Raw genomic sequence first — 25,622 nt, forward strand, 5'->3', positions numbered from 1 at the left:
GTAGTTTTTTTATCATATCTTATGGGGATTGTATTCTTTATGTCGGAGGTACAATGTGTGCATGTACTTTACTTTTCCTAACATGACTTCTATAATAAATTGCAAGGATGAGATTGCATCATCTAAAGCCTCCAGTCCGGTCATAGAATACACGTGTGCAGAACACCCCTCCCTGGACTGCTTTTTTTGGTCCAGATAAGTAAGGGCAGGCAACCCAACAGAGTCCTTTTTCAGTGCCTGGGTAAGAGATCTGTCTGGTTGTTTTGTAGGTCACAGTTTCAATCTGCAGTCTCGAAAAGAGTTATTTCACCGGTTTCGCGTTTCTGACTTTAGAAACCTGAAAATATGTACTACTTTCTGGGCACAGAATGTTAGTAAATTTCTTGTGAAAACCTCAAGTTTGCTTCCCTGCATCACTGACATTGCATTGAGCCTAGGACTGGAGTTTATGGAGTGTGAGTGATATGCTGTGCTGAGATTGATTACTAGGAACTATGCAGTCGGCTCACCTTTCGCTTAAGACACAGGCCGTAGGTGGGTATACAAATATTGTTCTTTAATACCAGTATGGAGATGTTCCGCACCTTAACAGAATCGTACGCAGGAGGCTCTGTAACCAGTGAGCTTGGATCTCCTGGGGGTTCAGCTGCACCATCATCTCCCACCGGGGCCATATGTTTCCTCTGTTAATATGCTAACATTTATTTTCCTAATATTGTGCCAACAAATGCGACCTTTCTACAAGTCAGTGGTGCAATGCTTCGCGAGGTATCTGCTTCAGCTTCTATGTGCTACTTGCAAGGTTAGCATGGTCCACGTACTTGCTAGCTAACACCAGAGATTGGAAATAAGTTAGACAGCAGTTTTATTAAAGTATAGAAGTGAAGGAAATTAGTGGGTGTGGCCTTCGAGTAATGGGTGGATACTGTAGTTCGTAAACAGGAGTCCATCTATCTAACAATATTCATTTCTTTATCTGTTGTGTCCCTTTCCTGTCATAGGATTGTCTGAGTCGTTCAGTTTTCAGATAGTTCTGCTCACTCTTTTTGAGGGATTTTCCTGTACTACCAACAACAAGGGCCTTCCCTATAGTACTATGTATCCCTAGATCAATTGTTTCACTTTTACTGTTGAACAACCCCAGGGTCAACTTCACCCTTCAAGCCTGCTGCGCTGCTAACTGTCGCATAGCTTTACTGCCGTGTATGTAAAATCATGTGTGTGTGTGTGTGTACATCCCCCAGTCGGTGCCAACTACTTCCTCCACCCTCCTACTGTGAAAAAAGGGGAGGGGGGGTTGACAGAGCCTCACGGGAGCAACAACCAGGGGGGGATTTTACAGATTGGTACTTGCCGGTGTCCCCACTTATCATCATCACCGTCTGTCAACCCAAACAGAAAGGGATAAACGGTGTGCAAAGAACTCAAAAACCATATATGTGACAAAGTTTACAAGGTTTAGAATGACCCTTTAAGAAATTTAAAAAGAGCTGCGCTAAACTGGCAACTGTATCTTTATTCTTTGCTGTTCGCTCGCTCTAATAAAAACCAAAAACCGACATGTTTCATCACCATTCCTACTTTACCGGTGATTTCTTCAGGGTTTTGTTCGGGTCAGCGTGTGATTTGCACCTCTGGATTCTCCGTGTATTGTACCAGGTGGCCTCTCTTTTCCAGCCTACCGGCCCCCGTAGGAGAATCTGTGTTTAGGGAGTCCCCCTAAAACGTTAGCGGGTCCCGTATACCGCCAGGAGGTCGGTATCGGTGGTTTTCCGTGGTATGGCTTCCGCTCACCCTTCGTCTAAGACCTCCTGGCGGTATACGGGACCCGCTAATGTTTTAGGGGGACTCCCTAAACACAGATTCTCCTACGGGGGCCGGTAGGCTGGAAAAGAGAGGCCACCTGGTACAATACACGGAGAATCCAGAGGTGCAAATCACACGCTGACCCGAACAAAACCCTGAAGAAATCACCGGTAAAGTAGGAATGGTGATGAAACATGTCGGTTTTTGGTTTTTATTAGAGCGAGCGTACAGCAAAGAATAAAGATACAGTTGCCAGTTTAGCGCAGCTCTTTTTAAATTTCTTAAAGGGTCATTTTAAACCTTGTAAACTTTGTCACATATATGGTTTTTGAGTTCTTTGCACACCGTTTATCCCTTTCTGTTTGGGTTGACAGACGCTGATGATGATAAGTGGGGACACAGGCGAGTACCAGTCTGTAAAATCCCCCCCTGGTTGTTGCTCCCGTGAGGCTCTGTCAACCCCCCCTCCCCTTTTGTCAGTAGTAGGAGGGTGGAGGAAGTAGTTGGCACCGACTGGGGGATGTACACACACACACACATGATTTTATATACACAGCAGTAAAGCTATGCGACAGTTAGCAGCGCAGCAGGCTTGAAGGGTGAAGTTGACCCTGGGTTTGTTCAACAGTAAAAGTGAAACAATTGATCTAGGGATACATATCCCATAGTACTATAGGGAAGGCCCTTGTTGTTGGTAGTGTTGCGAGTGGGGGGCGGCCTATCTCTGTCGCAATTTCCCTCTTCGCTCCTTTGTTGAATGAGGATTTTCCTGTACTCCCAAAGCTCCTCCCCCATGTTTTGGTTTTCCACCTCTCCTTGGCTGGTGGTCATTGCAGTGGATTAATGGAGGTTTCCAGTTGGAACAAAGTGCGCACGTTCATTTCTGCCTTTACAGTCCGTCCTTCTTTCAAAGCACTTTGTTCCGGTTGTGTAGCACTGTTCAGTGAATCCAGGCAATCACCAGGTGTCAGAGAAGTACTTCTGAGGCTGGGCAGATATGGTTATGTTTGTTCCATTTAAGGACCAACATATGTGGGTATTCCTATGGATATCCCAGTAGAGTCCACCTGGACCAGGTCTTTAGCTACAAAGTGTTGCTCTGATAGCACTTTGGAAAGTTCAACCACTAAGTCCAACAGTTGGTAGTTGGGTCATCATACAAATGTGTTATTTGGCAGTGAATATAAGGTTGATTAAAAACAAGTAAAATCTTCTCATAGTGGGATGGGATTTGAGTTTTTCCCAGATGAACTGCTTAGAGTCGCAGCAGGAGCTTCCAAGATCCCGCCAAGCCTCTTCTCTTTGCCCCGGCTGTATAAATCATGTTAATAAGCATCCACCATAGCTAAAGGACACGTGGGAGGGGAATTTGGATAGTTGAGCTACATCATTGCATTGAATGGAATACGGGGGAGGGGAGTGCGAGCTTCTGGTCATATGGTAGTGTGTAATAAGCTATTTATTACCATTGTTGGGTCTTGGGAAGGGCCATGATTCACAAGAGGCCAATCCTCGTCTGGGTCATGATACCCCACCCCCTCCCTCTGCAGGGATAGGAAATACCATATTGCAATCAGGTGGTGTGCATGCATAGGGCATGCTGGTTTTTTATGTATAGTAGTTCTAAAGAAAGCTGTTTAACTAGAGCCAGGGTAAAAATAGTTAAATCCATGCATTGAGATATAATCACACCGAATAAGCGTTGTGACTACCACCAGTGTGAAATGCATTGTGTGATACAAAGGTGTGTGTTCTCGGGTCAGCTCCATTGTAGCGTGTAGTAATGAAGGTGTGAACGTGTTTATTTGTAGACATTCTCTGAATAAATATATTTACACTCGACACACACACATGTATTTGTATATACTCTTATAAATATATAACAAAAATGAAAATAAGTCGTGTCGGCAAAATAGTTACATTAACAGAAAACAAGTTGATGTTTTGGGCAGCATAAGTTTATTTATTGCAAACGCAAACTATTGTTTGGATGCCTGAGTCTTTGGGCAGGAGACAAAGTGAGTTTTAGGAGCAAACCGAGTACAGTTGCACAATGATTTGTGTGTTATTATAGTTATTCATTTGGGCATACATTTTTGATGGTACGTCATCGCCTCCTTGGTTGCAGAGTACACTTCTTACTGGTCTTTGTCATAGTTTTTGTCGGAATGTTTTATGATTTACCTCAATAGTTGGGCCTATATCACTGCTGTGTATGTCGGTTATCTGAGGTCTGACCCGTAAGAATTTAAAAATCTGGAAAGATAGCTCCGCTGTTTTAGTCCTGAGATTGGGAGATCTACGGTAACTCTTATTTTTTCCAACCTTCTCCTTTTGATTAGATTCACAATTGCATTTCATGATCTATAATCAACCTGGAAGGGAGAAGATGGGAAAATGAAAGGAAGTGAAAATAAAGTCCATGTAAATATAACTGAATATTTTCGCACAGTTACAAACCAGGAGTTTTTCTCCATTTAATTTGGACACTATGCAACAAAATGCTCTGACAGGTGCAATCTGGACCAGTATAAAGTCAAAGTCAGAGAGTCTTGTATAGCGCACAAATCACTGTTCGGTCTCAAGGCGCTTGTAGACGATTCCACTACCTTGGTTATATCTCAGTTCATTTAGAGAACAGCCATGTTTTTAGTTCTCTACGAAAGCGTAGGTGGTCAGGAATAGACGTGAGGTGGGACGGAAGCTTATTCCAAAGGTGGGGGGCAAGATAAGAAAAGGAGCGGCCTCCATTTCGCACAGTGCAAACCCGCAAAGGAGTTAAGAGCGGTTTGGAGGTAGATCTCAGGGTTCTTGCGGACTGGTATTTTTTCAGTTTATTTTCAAGATAACCAGGGCCGGTGCCATAGAAGCTTTTATGTGTTAGGCACAGGATTTTATACTGCCCTCTCTTCCTGATTGGAAGCCAATGAAGGAGTTCAGGTTAGGACAAGAAGGCGATCTAGGAGGTTGGTCCAGGATTAATCTGGCTGCGGTGTTCTGCAGAATCTGCAGTTTGGAGAAAAGATCTTCATTTATAGAGGCCAGTAAGGTATTTCCGTAGTCCATGCGACTTACAATTAGGCCCTGCACCAGTGGCTTACGGGTTTCAATTGGTAGCCACTTGAAGATTTTTCGTAGTTTCCGTAAGATGCCGTAGTAGGTGCCCAGTACTCGGTTGACATGGGCTTTCATAGAAAGCTTATTGTCGATGGTAATTCCCAGATTGCAGACGGTTTGTTTTAGAGATGGACAGGGGCCGAGTGTCTGGGGCCACCAGCTGCTTGACCAGTGATCTTCGGCCCTGCCGAACAGAATAATCTTGGTTTTGCTGTAATTTAACTGTAATTTATTTTGACCCATCCAGCTGTCAATGTGGGTCATGCAGTTTTTAAACCGGATCAGTTGTCAGTGGGGTCAGGGCCAAATGTGATCAGTAGCTGGGTATCGTCTGCATACGAGACAGCCTCAAACCTGTTGGACCTGATTATCTTGGCCAATGGAGTGACATACAGGTTAAAGAGCATAGGGCTCAAGATAGATCCCTGGGGGACTCCAATACATACTGGTCTGCTAAACGCAGCCAGTGAGCCTACATGCCCAGTGGTGGAGCTGTTCTTTAGATAATTGTTTAACTAGTCCAGGGCCTTCCCTCGAACCCCCATCTCCCAGAGCTGCTGTAGCAAGAAGTCATGGGAGATGGTGTTAAAAGCGGCCGACAGGTCTAAAAGAACTAGCATAGCTGATTCTTTTTTATCCAAGGCCCGTCTGATGTTGTCTACCATTTCAGCTACCGCAGTTTCGGTACTGTGCGCCGCTCAAAACCCTGATTGAGAAGAGTCAAGGAGCCTATCTATGGCTTTCTAGATCACTTGTTGTTAAAAATCTCTGTTAGCCTCAGTGTCAGCCGTGGTGCTACTTTCTAGTATCTAGGCCCTTACCTGTTTGACTACAACATCCACCTCTGTGGGGCACGTGGCAGGAAAGTAGTCATTCAGTGTTCTGTCAATAGTTGTAACTTCCCTACTTGGATCTCTCTTGTGAAGATGGGGTGGTGCAACTGGGGGTCCTTTAACTGGTTTGTTGAAGTCCTACATTATTCGCGAGGCCCTGTATTCTGCAATTCCCATTAGCAATATTTCCTTATATATTAAGGTGAAATGTCGACTCAAGTAACCTAGCTAGAAAAAAAATCTTGCCATAGCCCGGTATAAATTATCCGACTTCTGTGAAATAAAAGATGTGCATGCTGTAATCTGCATTAAGTGGTTATATAGTTAAAGCATTTGTATAGTGATGTATTGAATGTTGGTATATAGACAAATCCTTGGTTTGTGTGTTTTTCTGTGTTCCTTTATGAGCCTGCAGCCGAACCTCACTCCTATGGTCTCTGAACCATGCTTCTGCTAGGCCTACCATATTGCCTCATAGATACCAGTTGTAATACGATTGTCGGTCTTAACAAGGAGTAATATTAAAAGTGGCAGAAGCCACATGGCATAGAGTTTAGAAAATAAGTTAAGATAAATTGTTGCATAATAAATAAAAATAAATGTGGGGAGAGCAGGTTCACAACATTGTTGAACTTGGTTTACTAACGCAAAATGCAGCCTTGCCAATTAAATGTTTGTGAATCTCTGATCTAAGCAGGTTGTCCCACTTTCTGCCTACATTTATCATCCAATTTTATCTAGCCGTCAAATTCCTTTAACGATCCCTGACCCATTTTATTACAATTATGACAGGTTTTATATAGTACTTAACATCAGCTGCTGATAAAAACTCACAATTTTGGCAGATGAAGGAACTGAGATACCAGGAGGCAATCTTAGTTTCCGAGGATTACACAAATCGGTCATGAGGGTTAATCTAGATTAGATTCCTGGGGTTGGGCTGTCGGAGTCAACAATTTAGCAGTTAAACCACATTACCTCTTTTAAATAAAGAATAATATTAAGGCAAGTAAAAGGAAGAGAGAAGAGAAGAAATCATACAATGACAAGCAGTAGAGAAGCTTTCCCCTGGATCAAGGCCGGGGCGTACACCCACTCAATATTTTTATTTTAAGTTACTCAAACAAAAGGTAGATTTCTGGAAACTGGGGGAAACTGGGGTAAAGATCATAATTGACGATAGTCTTTATTTTAATAATTTTTCTTTATTTTCTTTATAACCTTGTTCATTTTGAATCATTCAGTAAGTGCAGAGTCTCATTTTTGCATCAAATAGAGGCCTAATGGCCGCACATTTCATGAATCTCTTATTGGCTATGCGTCCTGTATCGCGATTTGATGACCATGATAATAGCCATTTTAAGTAGTCCTAGGGTTAATCTTTTTGATTCGTTTTTTGTTTGTTTGCTCTACATGCCAAATATCCAAAGAACATTTGTTGTTGCCTCAAAAACATGCTCCAAGGGGTACTGCCACCTCAGAATTGATCATATATAATATGTTTTGTATATATGTATGTCTTTGTATACGTGTGTGTGTTTATTTGTTTTTTGGGATGACTCCACTCCTAAATCTATAATCCAAGAAGGGCAGGTAATGCAAACTAGTTTTTTGTTTACATGCAAATATGGGACGGCAGATTTAGAGTTTGAAGCACAAAAACTTTTCGAGTACATTAAATCTTGGATCTCCCTAATATTCAGGCAATTATAGCAGTTCAGGTTCTGTTTGCCCTGCACCAATCTTGAGTAACCGCATCATGGGAGCACTGGCGCTTATGTTGTGCCCTTTACCCAGAACTGAGTTATTTTGGGGTAAATCTAGCTCTGCTCCAGTGTTTCTCGAGGCATGTTTATGAATGATTACCATTTCAATATCATTGTTGAGGAGGTGTTGTAACGCTGCTTGATTAATCTGTGCAACCTCCTCTGCAACACTTGAGTAAAATAACTGTGACTAGATGGGTGGAGTCGCAGTGGTGTGTTTGATTCGATAACTTTCTTGGCGTGGCCTTCTCAATATGCATTGCACAAGCTCTACATCTGTTGTTTTTATTGCTCAATTTTGGTTAGGCTCATTCATTGGATAGATCTAGTCGCACCCATTAGATGCGGAAAGTATCTTTGGTCTCGGTTTATATCGAAGTATATGCTGGCCTCCTGGCTTTTTATAGTCTTTTCTCATTGTCTTTGTACTCAGTTGTATTTATTTGAGTTCCTGGTAGTGAAGGCTGACCTTTGAAGGTCTGATGATGCTAATTTGTGTTTAAATACCCAATAGCCTTTGGTGAACTTTTATTGTCGAGTGGAACTGTTGTTTTTTAAATGACTCCTAATCTTCATTAGTTTTGAGGTCTACATTGCTTACCATTGGTCTTTTATCATCGATTAATGACCAGTGATTTTGAATTTCCAGTAGTGACTACTAAACCTCCAGTGTTTATCTTTAGGCATTTTAGACCACATTTCACAAACCCTCCTGGGAAAGTTAGGGATTTGCTCACACTTAGGCTTGCCCATACATTTTGAGTATATTTCCAGTGTTGATGGAATGCTCAACAAATTCCTTAAGTACTCCTGGTATGCTCCAAATGTCACTGAGTTCTTGAAGTCCTCAAACGTGCATCCCATTCATGCATGTGAAAAGGTGCATTTGTGCATTTCTGTTTGTGGAGTTGTTTTTGGTAGCGAGCATTTGCATGTATTTCTTTTCTCTGCCTGGATTACGTCCATCAGTTTAGTTTTTTCCATTCACCGACACTGCAAATGGCTCCACCCCGGCTTTAAAACAAGAAAAACTACATGTTAAAAGTTTGTGTGCCTATAAACAGAGTTTGTTTGTATTCACTTTTTCATGGGGTTGTACTCTTGAACAGCCACTGCCCTCAGGTGGAAATGTCAATGCTGGCAGAGATTTCTCTGTGCTTAATTCCATGGCTAATGTGCTAACTGACAGGATTCTTTGCTCTGTAAACCGGGTTCGGAACCTGTACTCCTAAATCGAGGTATTTGTGCAAGTGAGTTGGTCCTCCTGTGTTTCATAGTTTGTGTTGTTGGAGTGTCTAATCTTGTCCTTTATTTAAAGCACCTAATAGTGTGTTTATTTCTTTGAGTTTTTAAAGGTGTCTGCTTGTCTTTTAGGGTCAATGCTCGAAAAAGGTCAGAAATTTACTCATGTAGCCTTTCCACCTACATTTGGAGTATATTTCTCAATTTTATTTTAATACTCCCTGAATTTCAGGTATTCGTTTGGGGATCTGCAACTCTGGATTCCTACGAGTGTTCACATCTGTAATTTTTTTCCCCCTTAGAAAATGTAGCAAGAGTATATTTCCTTATGCATAAACATAACTCATCAGTAAATTTGATCTGAATCACTTTTTTGTTTCTCCATTGGGAAAATGCCCCCTCCTCCAACACCCCCACGGAATTTTCTTCGTATCCCGCTCTGAAATCAGTTTTATTTATGACCTTGACAAAAGGTCTGCAGCTGAATATAGTGTGTAGAAAGTACTCAAAAATGTTTCTGAATGTTCACAACCTTAGAGGTTTTGTGGGTGTACGCTCCTTTCACAGGTGACACCACCCAGGAACTCTCACAACCTGTTTCTGTGGGAAAGATAAACCGATACATAACATTACATTGTGATGGTGTCATTTTACATGCACAAATTAATGTTTTGTGAATAACAAAGTTGAATTTGCACTCATTAGTGAAGCTGCACCCGGAAGTGTTGCTTAGGCGTGCCAGTACCTTGGTGTACCGGGCCTGTAGTATCGATTGTGTCTTTTTTTGGCCCCGTGGGTGTCTTAACAGAGTCTGTGTCAGAGTTTCTAAGAGTGTCCCGTTTAGACTGATGCTCTTGCACAATTTATGCAATCTCTGGCTTCACACAGAAGATTTGGGAAATCGTTTCTGCCTTGTGAAGCCCGCAAGTGTCCAAAGCAGCAGGCTCATCAACTGTGAAAAACAAAAAACTGCAATGTCTTCCCCCATTATAAATATCTTTACAGCTCAGTGTCAACATTGAGATTCCTTGTGAATTTGAAGGAAAAGTGGACGTCCAGGGAGGGAGTCTTTCTTTCCCCCTTTCCATTCGCATGAAAAGTGCAGTCCCAAAGCATTGGAAGGTTATTGTTGGCGAGGGACAGCGTCCATTTCCTAATGACAGCTGTGGCCATCAAAAGCTACAACGATTCCAGTGGAGTATTAGAATAATATTCATTGGTAACTAAAATGCATAATAGCAAATCTAACAGGGGGTTATTTAGGAATGTTAAAGAGAGAGCGAGCGTAACACCAAGGCTTGTTTGAAATAATTTTCTTTGTATTGTTTCAAAGAAATCACAAAAAATTATACATAGTCATTAAGTAATGTACAAAAATAAACTTCGGACAGTGCGAAGTGTCCCAAGTGTAGTATAAGAACCAAGAAAATCAACAGTTTAAAAAAAAATCTTTATTGGTGACTGCATAGTAGATTAAACATACATTTCGCATCTTTGCCATATCAGTCATTTTTCCACTTTTTTCTGTAACTTCCCCGTACATCCTTCTGGATTGTCTCATATGCTTCAGAGTTTCCATCCAACTACAATTGCAAATATCAGGAAATCCAATACAGTTCCGCTATTATTCCACTGAGAATCAATCTCTTAGATATCATACATATGAGTAGTAACACCAAGGCTTGTTTGAAATAATTTTTTTGTATTGTTTCAAAGAAATCACAAAAAATTATACATAGTCATAAAGTAATGTACAGAAATAAACTTCGGACAGTGCGAAGTGTCCCAAGTGTACTATAAGAACCAAGAAAATCAACAGTTAAGTGGCATTAAGTGAGCATTAAGTGGCATTAAGTGACCGTCCTGCTCCCAGCAGAAGCGGTCGCTCCACACGCTGCTCCACGCCTCACCTGGTATCGTAGCGATCTCACCTTGCACTGCTTCAGCCTGCATAATTATTTCATTTAAATTCATAGCGATAGATTGCCCCGCCTGCCTATTACTAATTAATAAATTGCTGAGGTATATTTGATCGTAGCGCTCGTTTGCCAAGGTGCGCTTGTACAACCTTTAACTTGTGCTGCTGTGCTGCCTGCAGATTTATTTTGCCTGATTGTGCCGACGCCACTGCCATTTGCTTCGCGCTATTGACGATCGTGCCCCAGTCCTGTTTCGTTATTGGCTTGCTGCCATTTTGTTTGTTGTTGTTTGTGCCTCCCTGCCCTGACCTCCACCCCGCTACCGCCTCCCAGCTGACCCTCCCTCGCCCCTCCCCTTCCACTATCCACATATGGCAGATGCTTTTGTGCGCAGCGTTCACGCGCCCCATGCGCGCCGAAGGTGCGCCAAAGGTAAGCCCGTCTACGCCCGTCCGCGCCTGGACCGCGCCCAGCGCCATACCCCCTGGTCCTCGCAAAAGCCTCTCCTCCCGTATAACGTATGACGCCCCTACCCTCTTTGCCCTTAACCCCGGACGCACACCACAATGCTGCGAGGCTGCCCCTGGACGCACCCATGGACCCTTCGCCTGCCACTCCTGCAAATTCGCCTGCATCAGGACCCACACCAAATCCACTAACCCCAAACACAGCTCCGACTACAACCACCTGAAGTGCATCCTGCTGAACACCCACTCGGTCCACAGACACTCCATTGAACTCTGTAACCTACTCGACAACACATCTCCGGACGTCGCCTTCCTTACAGAAACCTGGATGAACGCCTCGTCAGCGCCCAACATCGCCATAGCCATCCCAGACACTTACAAGATCATCCGCAAAGACCGCACCAACCAAACAGGAGGAGGCATCGCCATCATCCATAAGAACACCATCCGAATCACGACCAGCTCCGACGACAACCTCACGACCGCCGAACACCTTCACTTCCAGATCCACACCGACCCCAGGACCACACTTAGAGGCACCCTCATCTACAGACCACCAGGCACCCGCACGCAATTCAACGAAGACATCACTGACTTCATCAGCCCACATGCCCTCACCTCCGAGAACTACATTCTACTGGGAGACCTCAACTTCCACCTGGAAAAGAAAAATGACAAACACCATCACCCTTCTGGACAACCTGGCCAATCTCGGACTCAAACAACTTGTTGACACCCCCACCCACCTCGCCGGACACCCGCTCGACCCTATCTTCACCTCCAGCAAACACATCTCCTTCGACCACACCACAGCTCTCCATTGGACGGACCACAGCTGCGTACACTTCAGCTACAAAAAGACCTCGTCTCACAACCCCCCACAACCTATTTCTCGCAGAAACTGGAACAAAATCACCACCGACCAACTCTTCACATCGCTTAACCAAAACCCTCCCGCCATATCATCGGACCCAAACCAAGCTGCCACCGAACTCACACAATGGATCACCCACAGCGCAGACGAATTAGCACCCCTGAAAAAACAACAGATCAGACTAGGTAGCAAAAAGGCCCCCTGGTTCAACGATGACCTTAAGAAATCCAAGAAATTATGTCGTACTCTCGAGAAATCCTGGAGAAAAAACCCAACCACCGACAACCTGACCACCTTCAAGGACGCCACCTGCAAACACCACCAATTGATCCGATCCACCAAGAAATCAGCATTCAAGGATCGACTCGACAACAACTCCCACAACAGCAAGGAACTATTCAACATTGTCAAAGAATTTACCAACCCCACCGCCGGCACAAACGACATCACTCCCTCCCAAGACCTCTGCGACTCTTTATCCTCTTTCTTCCACAACAAAATCGCCGACATACATAACAGCTTTGAAAACCAATCTGAAGAACAGTCCACTCCACCCACCCCCGAACCAAATCAGCACTCTCACAACCTTTGCTCCTGGAACCCAATCACTACCGAAGACACCATCCACCTGATGAACTCCATCCACTCAGGATCGCCAACCGACCCATGCCCCCACCACATTTTCAACAAAGCAGACTCCATCATCGCACCCCACCTCCGCGATGTCATCAACTGTTCCCTCAACTCCGCTACCTTCCCAGAAAGCTGGAAACATGCCGAACTCAGCGCCCTTCTAAAGAAACCCACAGCAGACCCCTCTGAACTCAAGAACTACCGCCCCATCTCACTCCTCCCATTCCCTGCCAAAGTCATTGAGAAAGCCGTCAATAGTCAGCTCGTCGCCTTCCTTGAATCCAACAATTCCCTCGACTCCTCACAGTCCGGCTTCCGAGCTAAACACAGCACCGAGACCGCCCTCATCGCAGCAACAGACGACATTCGAACTCTACTGGACAATGGAGAAACAGTTGCCCTCATCCTACTTGACCTCTCAGCCGCTTTCGACACAGTCTGTCATAACACCCTCATACAACGCCTCAGCAACGTCGGTATACAAGGAAAAGCCTTGGACTGGATCATCTCGTTCCTCGCCGGCAGAACCCAAAGAGTCCGCCTCCCCCCATTCAAATCAGAGGCCACTGAAGTCATCTGCGGCGTACCACAAGGATCTTCACTCCGCTCCACCCTCTTCAACGTTTACATGAGTCCTCTCGCATCTATCGCGCGACAACACAACCTCAACATCTCATACGCAGATGACACCCAGCTGATCCTCTCCCTTACCAAAGACCCAAACACCGCCAAAACCAATCTTCACGAAGGAATGAAAGAAGTAGCCGAATGGATGAAGAACAGCCGTTTAAAACTCGGACAAAACGGAAGTCCTCATCTTAGGATCATCCCCCTCGGCCTGGGGCGACTCATGGTGGCCACCGGCCCTGGGTACAGCACCCATACCCACAGATCATGCACGTAACCTGGGCTTCATCCTAGACTCCTCCCTTTCGATGACCAGACAAGTCAACGCCGTCTCATCTTCATGCTTCAACGTCCTTCGCATGCTCAAAAAAATCTTCTGTTGGATCCCCACCGAAACAAGAAAGACAGTCACCCACGCACTGGTCACTAGCCGACTGGATTATGGAAACACCCTCTACGCCGGAACCACAGCCAAAGTACAGAAAAAACTCCAACATATCCAAAACGCCTCAGCCAGACTCATATTGGACATCCCCCGTCAAGCTCACATTTCTGGTCACCTGAAAGACCTCCACTGGCTCCCAGTCAACAAGAGAATAACATTCCGTCTCCTCACCCACGCACACAAGACCCTCTACGACCTAGGACCCGAATGCCTCACCACAAGACTGTCCTTCTACACACCCACCCGCCAACTACGTTCATCCAATCAAGCCCTCGCCGCAATTCCGCGCATCCATAGATCCACCATGGGAGGAAGATCTTTCTCCTACTTAGCGGCCAAAACCTGGAATTCTCTCCCTTCTCACCTCCGCCTTACACAGAACCACCTCTCCTTCAGAAAACAGCTAAAAACCTGGTTATTCGATAAATAATGCTCACACCCTCCCTCAAGCGCCTTGAGACCCTCTGGGTGAGTAGTGCGCTATACAAATTCCGAACTTGAACTTAAGTGAAAAAATATATACAAGGTTTCAAAGGAATGTTCATCAAAGGAAGCAACCGTTTTTGGAAAGAGGTCATACAGAGTAATGAAGCAACTCTATACAATCATGAGTTCTATCTTGATGGTTCGCTTCCCTTTATCGTCGACGGCATTTCGACCCGACTAGAAAATGGGGTCTCGTAAGGACCTATGATGTGTGGGACATCGGAGTATACAGTGCTGTTTCACATGTGGGGTGAAGTGTGTCAAACTGTGGGTGAAGGAGAAAATTACTCGCAGTGAACCCAGCCGGGTTCACTGTACGTGGTGAAATGGCAACTGTATGGATGATCCGCAGTCTTAGCGATGAGATGACAGTTTTTGTATGGAGCCCGCGATATTGTGCGTGGATTGATGCCTATGGCACGGGCAAGCGATCGCGTACTCTGATCCTGCCAGACTGCCATACGCGATCGCTTGCCCGTGACAATTCATCCCACATGTGAAACAGCACTGTATACTCAGATGTCCCACATATCATAGGTCCTGATGAGACCCCATATTCTAGTCGGGTCGAAACGCCGTCGACGATAAATGGAAGTGAACCATCAAGATAGCACTCATGATTGGATAGAGTTGCTTCATTACTCTGTATGACCTCTTTCCAAAAACGGTCGCTTCCTTTGATGAACATTCCTTTGAAACCTTGTATATATTTTTTCACTTAATGTCACTTAGCTGTTGATTTTCTTGGTTCTTATAGTACACTTAGGACACTTCGCACTGTCACAAGTTTATTTTTGTACATTACTTATGACTATGTATAATTGTTTGCGATTTCTTTGAAACAATACAAAATATTTTCTTTCAAACAAGCCTTGGTGTTACGCTCTCTCTTTAACATTCCTAAATAACCCCCTGTTAGATTTGCTATTCTGCATTTTAGTTACCAATTAATATTATTCTCCACTGGAACTGTTGTTTTCTATATAAATTACGCACCCTGGTTCCTAGTGAGTAGGGTTCCCTTGTCCTTTCTTCTCGCATTAGAAGCTGCAGGCAGCTGTCCTGGTGGCTGCTGCAAGATCCCCTACAGGTCCCTTTATTTTTTGCCATCACAGTCCCGGCGCTTTGCAAGTGAGCCTGTAGGCCCATGGGTCTGCTGTCCCTTGCACGCCCTTGAATCTCTGGTCGCAACGATTTGCATAAAGGATCATGACATGTGGATGAGGCCGGATTTCTGCAGAATCTTGCCACCACCCTCTTTGCACAGAGCCTGATGATTAGTACATCTGACAAAGCGCAGAGAATCGGCCAGGTCATATAGCAGGCGCTGTGCACACACTGGATCTTTATGCACCGCTCTGACATGGGTGATGTTCCCCGGGGCTTCTAGCGGCAAAGCTGGAGGCTTTCTCATATTTTGGGGAAGTGTGCGCTACCTGTGCGACCCAAGAGCCGTAGAGTTACTCTAGGCTTTGAATGGACAGTGCAGAGGAGCTCAGCGGGGGATCGGAACATGTCTGAATATGGTGACATCTCGTTGACCATGAATGACTACAGCATCAAATTCAAAGATGAAAGAAGTACACGGAACTCAATCCTAAACGCCTTAAAAATGTTTTAAAAATGAAGACTTCTAAATCTTCTGTTCAGAAGGACTTACTTAAACAAATGGCCTACAATGAACTAATATATCAATTGTTTTTATATTGTATTCATCTTTTTAGAAATAAGTGTTAGTATTCCATCTACGTACACCTCTCTTACTATCCTTTGCATTTGAAACAAAAACCTTTGTCAAAATTCCTTGTGTTCAACACATTTTTAATGCTTATGTCTGTGTATTTAATATTTGTAATGTCTCCCGTGTCTTGACAACACAATATAAACTTATAGCATTTTGGGTTTGCTGAACCATCGGTTACCTTTATTTTATTTTTTTCAGTGCATAAATAAAGTAAATGCCAAGTAAATCTAGTAACTGAACAGATTCTAAGACATCAATGTGAAGATGTTAATGTGGCTCAAGTTTTCTTTTTTTCTTTTTACAGTCGATCAGCATCAGCAAAGCGATCAGCGCCCAGGAAGCCCCGCTCAAAGAAAAGCACGCCCGCCGTATCCTTTATACTCTATGGTTGTAAAGTAACCCCACAATCCTCTGTGTTCAAAACGGGTATTGGTGCAGGTGGATATGACTGACCCCCCACTCCCCACACCCACTCCCCGGCCCCTGCCCATCACCCTCCCCCCACTCCCCAGCCCCGCCTCTTTGCCCACTGCCAACCCACAAGGGCAGAATTAGTTCTTGTCATGTTACATCTGTGAAAAGATCTGTGATCATTACATGCCTGTCTACTGATATTAGTATTGTGGGACACTTCATGACACTTTGTTATGGCTTGAACAACAACCCATTCTGATGCGTGTTTCTTGGGTCCCAAGATTCACAATCACATAAGCACTCGAGATAATTCTGATAGAGATCGCAAGTCACCCGCATATATAATTTCACCATTCACGTACCAGGCCCATAATATTTTCCTAATATATCATATACCTTGATCGGGTGACCTAACACTCTACTACCAGTAACCCTGGTTTCCTTCCTATTTATTTCTAATGTACCCGACTTACCACTCCACCGTAACGGGTACATAATGACCACAATGGATCAGGGAGCTAGCTGTAAAAGAGAAGCAGGCAAAATACAAATACCAACTTTACGACTTAATATTTCATTAAATGAACACAGACTACTGAGAAGTTTTAAAAGTTTATCATAGAATTCAAAAATTTGGTAGAATACACTTTATCGCAAGAAGGCAATCTACAATCAGAATAACGAGTCTCACATAATCATACAGGAAAAATATAAGGGCAACCATTTATGAGTCTAAGATGAGGAGAAAAACAAAGAAAAATGCGAAACAGCTTTTTAGAAATGGGATCTAAGAATGCAAATCTTATGAATGAGCAAGCTTATGCATGTACTAGGATTTCACTATTGGGACGTACTTTATAAGTGAGGAGTTAGGAATCCTATACATCTATAGGGAGGGTAAAAAGTGGAACACGCTATAATTCAAGCATCATTACCTAAATCAGATTGCAGGAGAAAAGTATAAATCATATCTATAGTTCATAAACAATATGGAGAGAATGTGCTCTAAAAGGTAGGGAAACATAGGAACATGCTATGGAAATTATTCATTTAATTCTTCATATAGTAGATTGCGGAAAGCATGGAAATTTTAACGTATGCAAAGATATGTCTTTATTAAAGCAAAGACCGAAAAATAGAAGGTGCAGTATAGAGTTTTCGCACTATAATTAACTAGACTGGTGTGAAAACCAACCCTGGCCACGGGCCAGTTAAGGACAGGATAAACCCCAAGGAAGGACAGTCATCAATGGGACAGCAGGTGCAGAATGGACACCCCAGGACAGGACAGGAAAACCAGATTAGGATCAGGACAGAACCACCAAGGCACGACCAGCACCCGCAGTTGGGAAGCAACGCCTGCGCTCCACCCTCTCTGCAGCTATCAGTCAGAACCCCGATTGGGTTAGCGAACTCCCCAGCAAAGTGCTCCGCCAGCACTTAAGGTTTAGTAAAACCTTTGAGTCAATGTTCAAATTCGGACAGAGTGCTCCGCAGCACCTCTGTATCAGTCACCTATTGAGTGCGTTGGGTCAGTGACAGGTCAGCTATTCAGACAAGTCGGACAATTTCTCTAGCTAAACCTAGGCTAGTTATACTGTTTTCGGGTCAGTGTACCACCCCCCAAATGTTGCAAGTGTCAGAATCCATAATTTCGATTGGTTCCCAGGTAGGATAGGCTAACACACCAATCAGAACAAACTTCTACAAGCTCGTATTAGCATTTTATGGAACCGCCTAGCAGGTTTGGGGTTCCCATGACTTATTCTACAGAATACAATAGAGAAATATACAATTGTATCGAGTAAGGCACATTTCAGCTCCATCTTGCTGGGTCAGAGGTTGCGTTCACATGAGCATCTTGACTGTGACTGCCAGCTGGCTGAGTTCCACTGCTCAAGGTTGCCTTCTCTCTGCCTGCGCGACATGCGCAGTAGAGACTTTCAAGATGGTTCGCCTCTCCCTCAGACCCCCAATTTCGCGGTACATGAAAAGTAAGCGAAAAACGAATTAAAACATAGAAATAAATGAATTCGTTGTATACCAAGAATAGTTACTTTATACTTCTTACTATAAAAATATACTATGCTATTATGAATTAGTATTAGTAAAACACATAGGCAAGCGTCTCTAAGATACACATACATCCAAAAATAAAGAAATTAGTAAGACGTACAGGTTGAATTATAAGATTAAATTGTTATTCGAGGTTCTTGATTCAAGCAAGTCGCGTAATATGTGAAATCCTGCTCCATCAATTCCCTCTTTGATGATATTTACTATCATCACAAACTAATGGAACCAGATGCCAACTTTTCTCACACTTTGTGCATTTCCATTACTTCCAACATTCGATTCAATTTCTCTTTCACATCTTTGTCGGGGTGAGAATTTTTCACCTTTTTGTAAATCTTATTATTCATTTCTTCCAATTCAAGCTCATCCACACTCCGTTTCACACCTGTTCCATTCACAGTGTATTTCTTTGTGTGTTTGCAACATTTGCAGCAGACAAATATGATGAATATGACGAAACCTATCACTCCAATTGGCACCAGTACCTTAAACAATAAACTTTTACCTAAATTAGCAAACCAATGACCTACATTGGAGAGACCATCAACAAGTCTCTTCCAGGCACTATCAACCTCCAGTGGTTTGAGTTCCCTTTCCAAATTTGTAATATTTTTCACATACCTTTTTAGTTGTACACTTTTGTTAGGTATGTAAGTGCAACAATGTTGCGCTTTCAACATTCTGCAGACTCCGTCCTCTTTTGCTAATAAGGTGTCCAGCGCAAGTCTGTTCTGCAAAACCATTGATCTGATCCCAACCATTTCGGTATTGACCAACAGAAATCCATGGGCTGTATCAGTAGACGGCACATCCAATATTGTGGATAATTTGCAAATTCTGTGTGTGTTCAGAACCACTCCCACTCCAGGTATCAGTGCACTAAAAATACTACCCATTATTTCACCTACGCTTTCTCTTTTACTACGCACTAAGCCATTAGTGTTTTCATTGCTTCCAGCAATTTCTTTCACGTGGTATATTTTCGGGAAGACAATGCCAAAATAGCAGCTTCCATACCAGTGATCCGGTAATTTGAAATAAGCCTTGTTTCCACATATATAATAAATTCCGGGAAACACAGGTTCTGACCCATTTTTGAAACCCCAACCTCCAATTACCTTGTAATTGTGTTCACATTGACTGGAACCAATGAAAATGTTATTATAATAACTAGTCTTTTCTCGGTGAAGACAGAGTTTCCCTTTCTTTTCGAAATCCAGCAACAAAGCAGGACCCGCCCCACCATTTGAGGTGCTTTCCATGTTTTCAGCCCATTTAGGAGTTTTCTGTCTTTTATCATTTGCCTTTCTTTGGAAACTCTCCCTTCTTTTCTCTGCCATGTTTAAAAACATTTTTTCTTGTTCATGTAATGAACAGGTCAAGTTATCTCTGTGTGCTTCGTTTAAATCTATGGTACCTATAGTCAGAAAGTATTCTCCCATATAACGTGTAACGTCACTTTTAGTATGTACAGGATTCAGATTTCCACGTATTGGAAGTTCAGAAAATATCACGTCCGAGTTAGAGTAGTAGTACTGTAATGGTCCTCTTTTGTAAAATAAACTAGCTAAAATACTACAGGAAATTCCATAAGTCAAAGGTAGGTGGTGATAAGTCACGCCTTCAGCTACAGAAGTAGGTAGCTCCATGCAGACATAGCAGTCTTCTATTTCCATAGTTTCTACATAATGTACTAACAGGTTTGCGAAAACATTTAAATGTGTTTGGTTTTTCACTCCATGATAATGTAGTCCTTCCTCATCTGATGCTTCTAAGTCTCGTTTTGTTTGTCTGAGTGCTTTTTCACGTATTTCTACACTTCGTGTTGTCAGTTCTTCAGTGTCAGTGGTCACAGTCTGTGTAGGGTCAATATTACTATTTTTGCTCACCATATAAGGAATGAAAACTGTTAGTCCTATCCAAATATTAACACTATAGCTATACTACATATACATACTTTACAGCATGTTTTGCAACAATTGCGTCTAGGCCTTCCATTCACATTTGAATCAGACATTTTCGTTCAGAAGAAGCTTTCAACCCCTCTTCGTAACTTTGCACAGGTAGCTTACACTGAGCAACTTCAGGTTGGTTCGTCTTCTTCGGCAGAATAATCAGCTGTCTGTTCTTCGTCACTTTCGTCAGTTATATCAAGATCCTCAAACTCCTCTAAAATTAGATAAGTCCATTCAGGATCCTGGTATTTCTCATTCAGTCTTTTTATTCGGTCACTTATTCTTTTGGAGCTTTCTCCAACTTGTTCTGTAAGACGAGGACTTTTCCTTTTTTCTGCAAGTTTCTCCTCTACTGTTTTTATTCTCAGTCTCAGTCTCTTGATATACTGGGTTCGATATTTTTCTTTTTCCTGAGTCTTTTAGCTGGCACTGTGATTTGGCCTTCTTTTAATGCTCTTTTATTTTCGTTTGTTTGTGGCACTTCTTTTTCTGCTCCTTCCCTTCCTGTCTGACTAGTCCCAGGTCTTGTATCTGTTTCTTCTGCCTGGTTGCTAAGCTGGCCTTGTTCAGGTGTATTCTGAGTTTGGTTTTCAGATGTTTCTATTTCTGTGTCCTGAACACGTTCTTCTAGTTCTATCTGATCCTGTTCAAGCACTTCGATCTCTTGATTTTCTTCTGCTCGAACCTTTGCACTAGTTCTAGTCTGTCCTTTTTCGATTTCAGGAGTTTGTGGAGGTGTGTCGATCACTTGCTCTGTCCCTGTCTGACCTTCTCCTTCCTCAGGTTTGACGTGAATCTCAATAATCTGAGGATCTTCGCCTGTGCCTATCTCTTCCTCTCTATTCCACTCTCTATCTTCGTAGGTTCGACTTCTTGTTCTGATTGGATCTTCAGTCAGGTCGATTATGGGTATCCAATCATCTTGACTGGTGCTCGGTTGTTCGTCATCAGCTACTTCAGGACCAACGTCTGCAGACCCCTTAGCTGGACAACCTTCAGCGTCAGTTTTTTCGTCTGGAATCACCTTCTGGGTATGGCTGGCATGGATCCACTTTGGCATGGCACACTTCACCGCTGTCGTGGTCACCAGTATCACTTGGCGTTGTTTTCCCCACCTCGGTGCCAGGCAACTTGAACGAGTATGTTTCTTGAGTACAACCCAGTCACCAGGAACCAATTTGTGAACTGGAGTTGTGGGATTGGCGACGGCGTCTTCCCCAATCTGGCGAGAGATAGAACGCACTTGGTCACCCAGTTGCTTGCAGTACTCAAGTACTAAATCATCAGAAATGTTTAGCAATTTATGTCCTGGTACCCATGCTTGTCTCATCACTCTTCCCATCAGAATTTCATGAGGGCTCAGGCCTGTTTTTCGGTCTGGAATACTTCTGAGTCCCATCAGAACAAGAAGTAAAGCATTTTTCCAGTTCATACCAGTAGAATCACACATCTTTGCTAATCTTGATTTTAGAGTGCCATTTATCTGTTCCACCACTCCAGAAGCCTCTGGACGATATGCACAGTGCAGCTTTTGTGTGATCTTGAATGCTTTACAGAGCTGATCGATTACCTCATTCTGAAAATGTTTTCCTCTATCTGATTCAATAGTGACTGGAACCCCGAACTTAGGTATTAATTCTCGTAGTAACAATTTGGCTACAGTTATGGCGTCATTCTTTTTGGCAGGGTAGGCGTCTACCCATTTTGAAAACAGGCAGACAATGACAAGAATATATCTCATTCCTTCACAGCGAGGCATGGTGATGAAGTCAATTTGTACTCTCACAAAGGGACCCCCTGATTTCCCAATTTTTCCTAATTCAACCGCTGTTCTTTTCCCAGCGTTGAATTGCTGACATGTCAAACACCGGTGGCAGAGCGACTCGGCTACCTTCCTGAACTTCGGATTGTACCAGGTTTGTTGGAAAACCAGGACCATGGCGTCCCTACCAGTGTGTGAATTTCCATGTATCAGTCTGGCCATAGAAGCAAGCAGATGTCTAGGCAACACAGACATACCATTTGGGCCCACAATGACACCATCCTCACTTCTCAGTCGACAACCAAGTTTCTTCCACTTTTCCTTCTCTTTCGATGGCACAGCATGCTGCCAATCTCTCAACTCTTCCCAGGTAGGCACCTCTTCAAACACCATAAGTTGGCAGCTGTTTCCAGGTCCCCCCAGTTTGACATTTACAGACATGCGATTTCTGGCACAATGTTGAGCCACTTCATCAGCAAATTGGTTTCCCAAAGTTATAGGGTCAATGGCAGATTTATGAGCAGCACATTTGACCACTGCCAATTCTTTTGGTAATTGGATTGCCTCCAGTAAATCTTGTACAACTTTTCCATTTCTGATGGGAGTACCTGAAGAAGTCAGAAACTCCCTCTTTAGCCACAATTGGCCGAAGTCATGCACAACCCCATAACAGTACTGACTGTCAGTATATACTGTTATTCTTTTGTTTTTCCCAATTTTGCAGGCTCTTATTAATGCAATCAATTCGGCTACTTGTGCAGACTTCACTCCAAATAAACTGGAAGCTCCTTTAATTTCATTTATAGAGACTACAGCATAAGCAGCACTTAGACCTACAAGTTCGTGTCTCATACATGAGCCATCCACGAACAGTTCCTCATCTTCCACAGGCAAAGGATTTTCCTTAATGTCTGGGCGGGGTTTAGTACTGAATTCTGTCAGATCAATGCAGTCATGCTCGTCCTCTCCCTCGGCTTCTACAATCATTGAGTCAGGGAGTAGGGTGGCTGGATTCAGGATATTACACAGAGTAATGACTACATTTGCAGCACCCACGAGAATTCTCTCGTATTTAGTCAGCCGACTAGGGGTGAGATATACTGGGTCTTAGTTCGAGTTAGTAAAATTACAACTGCATGTGGAACATACACAGTTACAGGATGTCCCATAACAATGGATTCGCTCTGTTCTAAACTCGTGCAAGTTGCAGCTACTGCTTTCAGACATCCAGGTAATCCAGCAGCCACTGGATCCAAAGTGGCAGAAAAATATGCCACTGGACGTCTAGTCAAACCATGCTCCTGAGTTAAGACTGGCAGGGCACAATTGTCTCGTGTGTCACAGAATAGTGCAAAGTCTTTAGAATAGTCAGGCATCCCTAAAGCAGGGGCTGTACATAGACATTCTCGTAATTTAGTAAATGCTGTTAAGCTGTCATTATCCCATTCCACTGGGTCCTTTGCTCCTTTCTTTGTCATTTTTATCAAAGGTTTTGCCAGGACTGCAAATCCTACAATCCATTGCCTACAGTAACCTACCACCCCAAGGAACATTCTGACTTCTTTCTGAGTACGGGGTAACTGCATGTTTCGAATTATTTTGACTCTCTCTGAGGTAACTTTTCTGATGCCTTTTTCTATCTGGTGCCCCAGATATTTCACTGATTTTGTACAGAACTGTAATTTATCAGGGGACACTTTATGTCCTTTTTCACCTAGGTGATTCAGTAAAGCAATGGTGTCAAGAACACAATCCCTATGACTTTTAGATGCCACCAAAAGGTCGTCTATATATTGCACCAGAACAGAATTTCCAGGTAAGACTAAAGATTCAAGACACTTTTTCAGAATCTGATTAAAGATCGAGGGGCTTTCTGTGTACCCTTGAGGGACACGATTCCAAACGTACACGTGACTGTCGAAAGCAAATGAGAAAAGAAATTTGCTGTCTGGATGCAATGGGATTGAAAAGAATGCATGACATAGGTCTATCACGGTAAACCATTCAGCATCCCAGGGAATCTGATACAAGATCACTGCTGGGTTTGGAACAATGGGACAACAAGGAACAACGATCTTGTTTACCTTTCTCAGGTCCTGCACTACCCTTTACTTGCCACTAGGTTTCTTGATTCCAATTATTGGAGAGTTACATGGGCTACTCATCACTTCTTGTATGATGTTTGCTTCTAGCAGTCTTTTTAGTTCAATGGCAACTCCTGCTCTCACTTCGACACTCATTTTATATGGCTTGGGATTGGGGTAAACTGCATTTTCTTTCATGGCTATTTTTATTGGGTCTACACTTGCCATTAATCCTACATCCTTTCCAGTAAAGTCCCATACTTCTGGTTTCACTTTCTTTTGGAGTTCTTCGAGTAAGTCTTGTATAGTCATTTGTTTAATTTCTGAGTCTGGTCTGATTAACATTAGTTTATATATGCCATCCTCGTCTGGGGTTTGAATTTCGACGCCCTTTGGTGTGCAAAAGATGGTGCAGTTCATTTTGCACAACAAATCACGTCCCAGTAAGTTTACTGGACTGGTATCACAAACTACAAATCTATGCATTTCTTTGAAATTCCCTATTGTGATCTCCATGGACTCAGTTACCGGGGTACTAATCAATTGATTAGACACGCCCACTACCTGGATTGCTTCTCCCGAGAGGGGTAGGTTTGGAACGTCCGCTGTTCTCACAGTAGAACGGGTAGCACCAGTGTCCAATAGGAAGGTGACATCATTTCCATCAACCTTTCCTTCAATGTATGGCCCTGACTGGTCTACCGGCAAGGAGGCGCCAAGTACACACTCCTCGTCCTCCCCTCTCAGGCCCCGTCAGTATTGGTCGTCACAGAGAAAAGTATCATTCAACAGAAACTGCGAAGTTGCTGCATTTCTATTCTCATTACCTCCCCAAATCTCTGTCATCACCCTGTGGTGATTTTTCCCTTATAATTTGGTTTTGGCGCTCGGGGCAATTGACTTGCCTTTACCTGATGCTGGGTCTTTCTTGGTCTTTCATTCTGCGCCTGTGGAGTTAAATCAGGGGTTTGGGTATTATCATGCTGCAAATATGGACACTCGTCTCTCCAGTGCCCGATTTCTCCGCACTGGTGGCAGGGGAACTTCTTTTTAGCCTCTTCTCTGCTCATTTTTACTTTTGGCTTCCCACCACCCCCAGAGCCTTGAATTTGGGTATTCTTATTCATCTTATTCAATTGTTTTTCCTGCTGTTCTGCTAGCTTTACCTGTGCCCACATAACTTTCTCTTTCAGAGCCTTTCGCTTGTCTGCCATCTCGTCCTCACAGTACTTTGCGTACCGTAAGACCTCATCCATTTTCTTAGACTGCCAACAAATCTTATTGTCTTTAATCCACTGGCAAATTTCAGGTCTTAAACCATTTACAAACCTGTAAATGAAGTGGGTCATGTCCTTCATCTCGATGTTGTCTA

The 25,622-nt window shown here is 43.3% G+C and overlaps 1 protein-coding gene across 1 annotated transcript in view; it reads left to right on the top strand.

Annotated features, from left to right (window-relative positions):
- HIP1R (huntingtin interacting protein 1 related) overlaps positions 1 to 25,622 on the top strand; it is a 482,407-nt gene that overhangs the window by 137,805 nt on the left and 318,980 nt on the right. Inside the window, exon 2 of the mRNA XM_078667577.1 lies at positions 16,264 to 16,327. Within this exon, the coding sequence (XP_078523703.1) occupies positions 16,264 to 16,327 (64 nt within the window). The remainder of the gene's footprint in view (positions 1 to 16,263; positions 16,328 to 25,622) is intronic.

This window comes from Lissotriton helveticus, chromosome 11, assembly GCF_964261635.1.
Source record: "Lissotriton helveticus chromosome 11, aLisHel1.1, whole genome shotgun sequence".
In the NCBI taxonomy this organism is placed as follows: domain Eukaryota; kingdom Metazoa; phylum Chordata; class Amphibia; order Caudata; family Salamandridae; genus Lissotriton; species Lissotriton helveticus.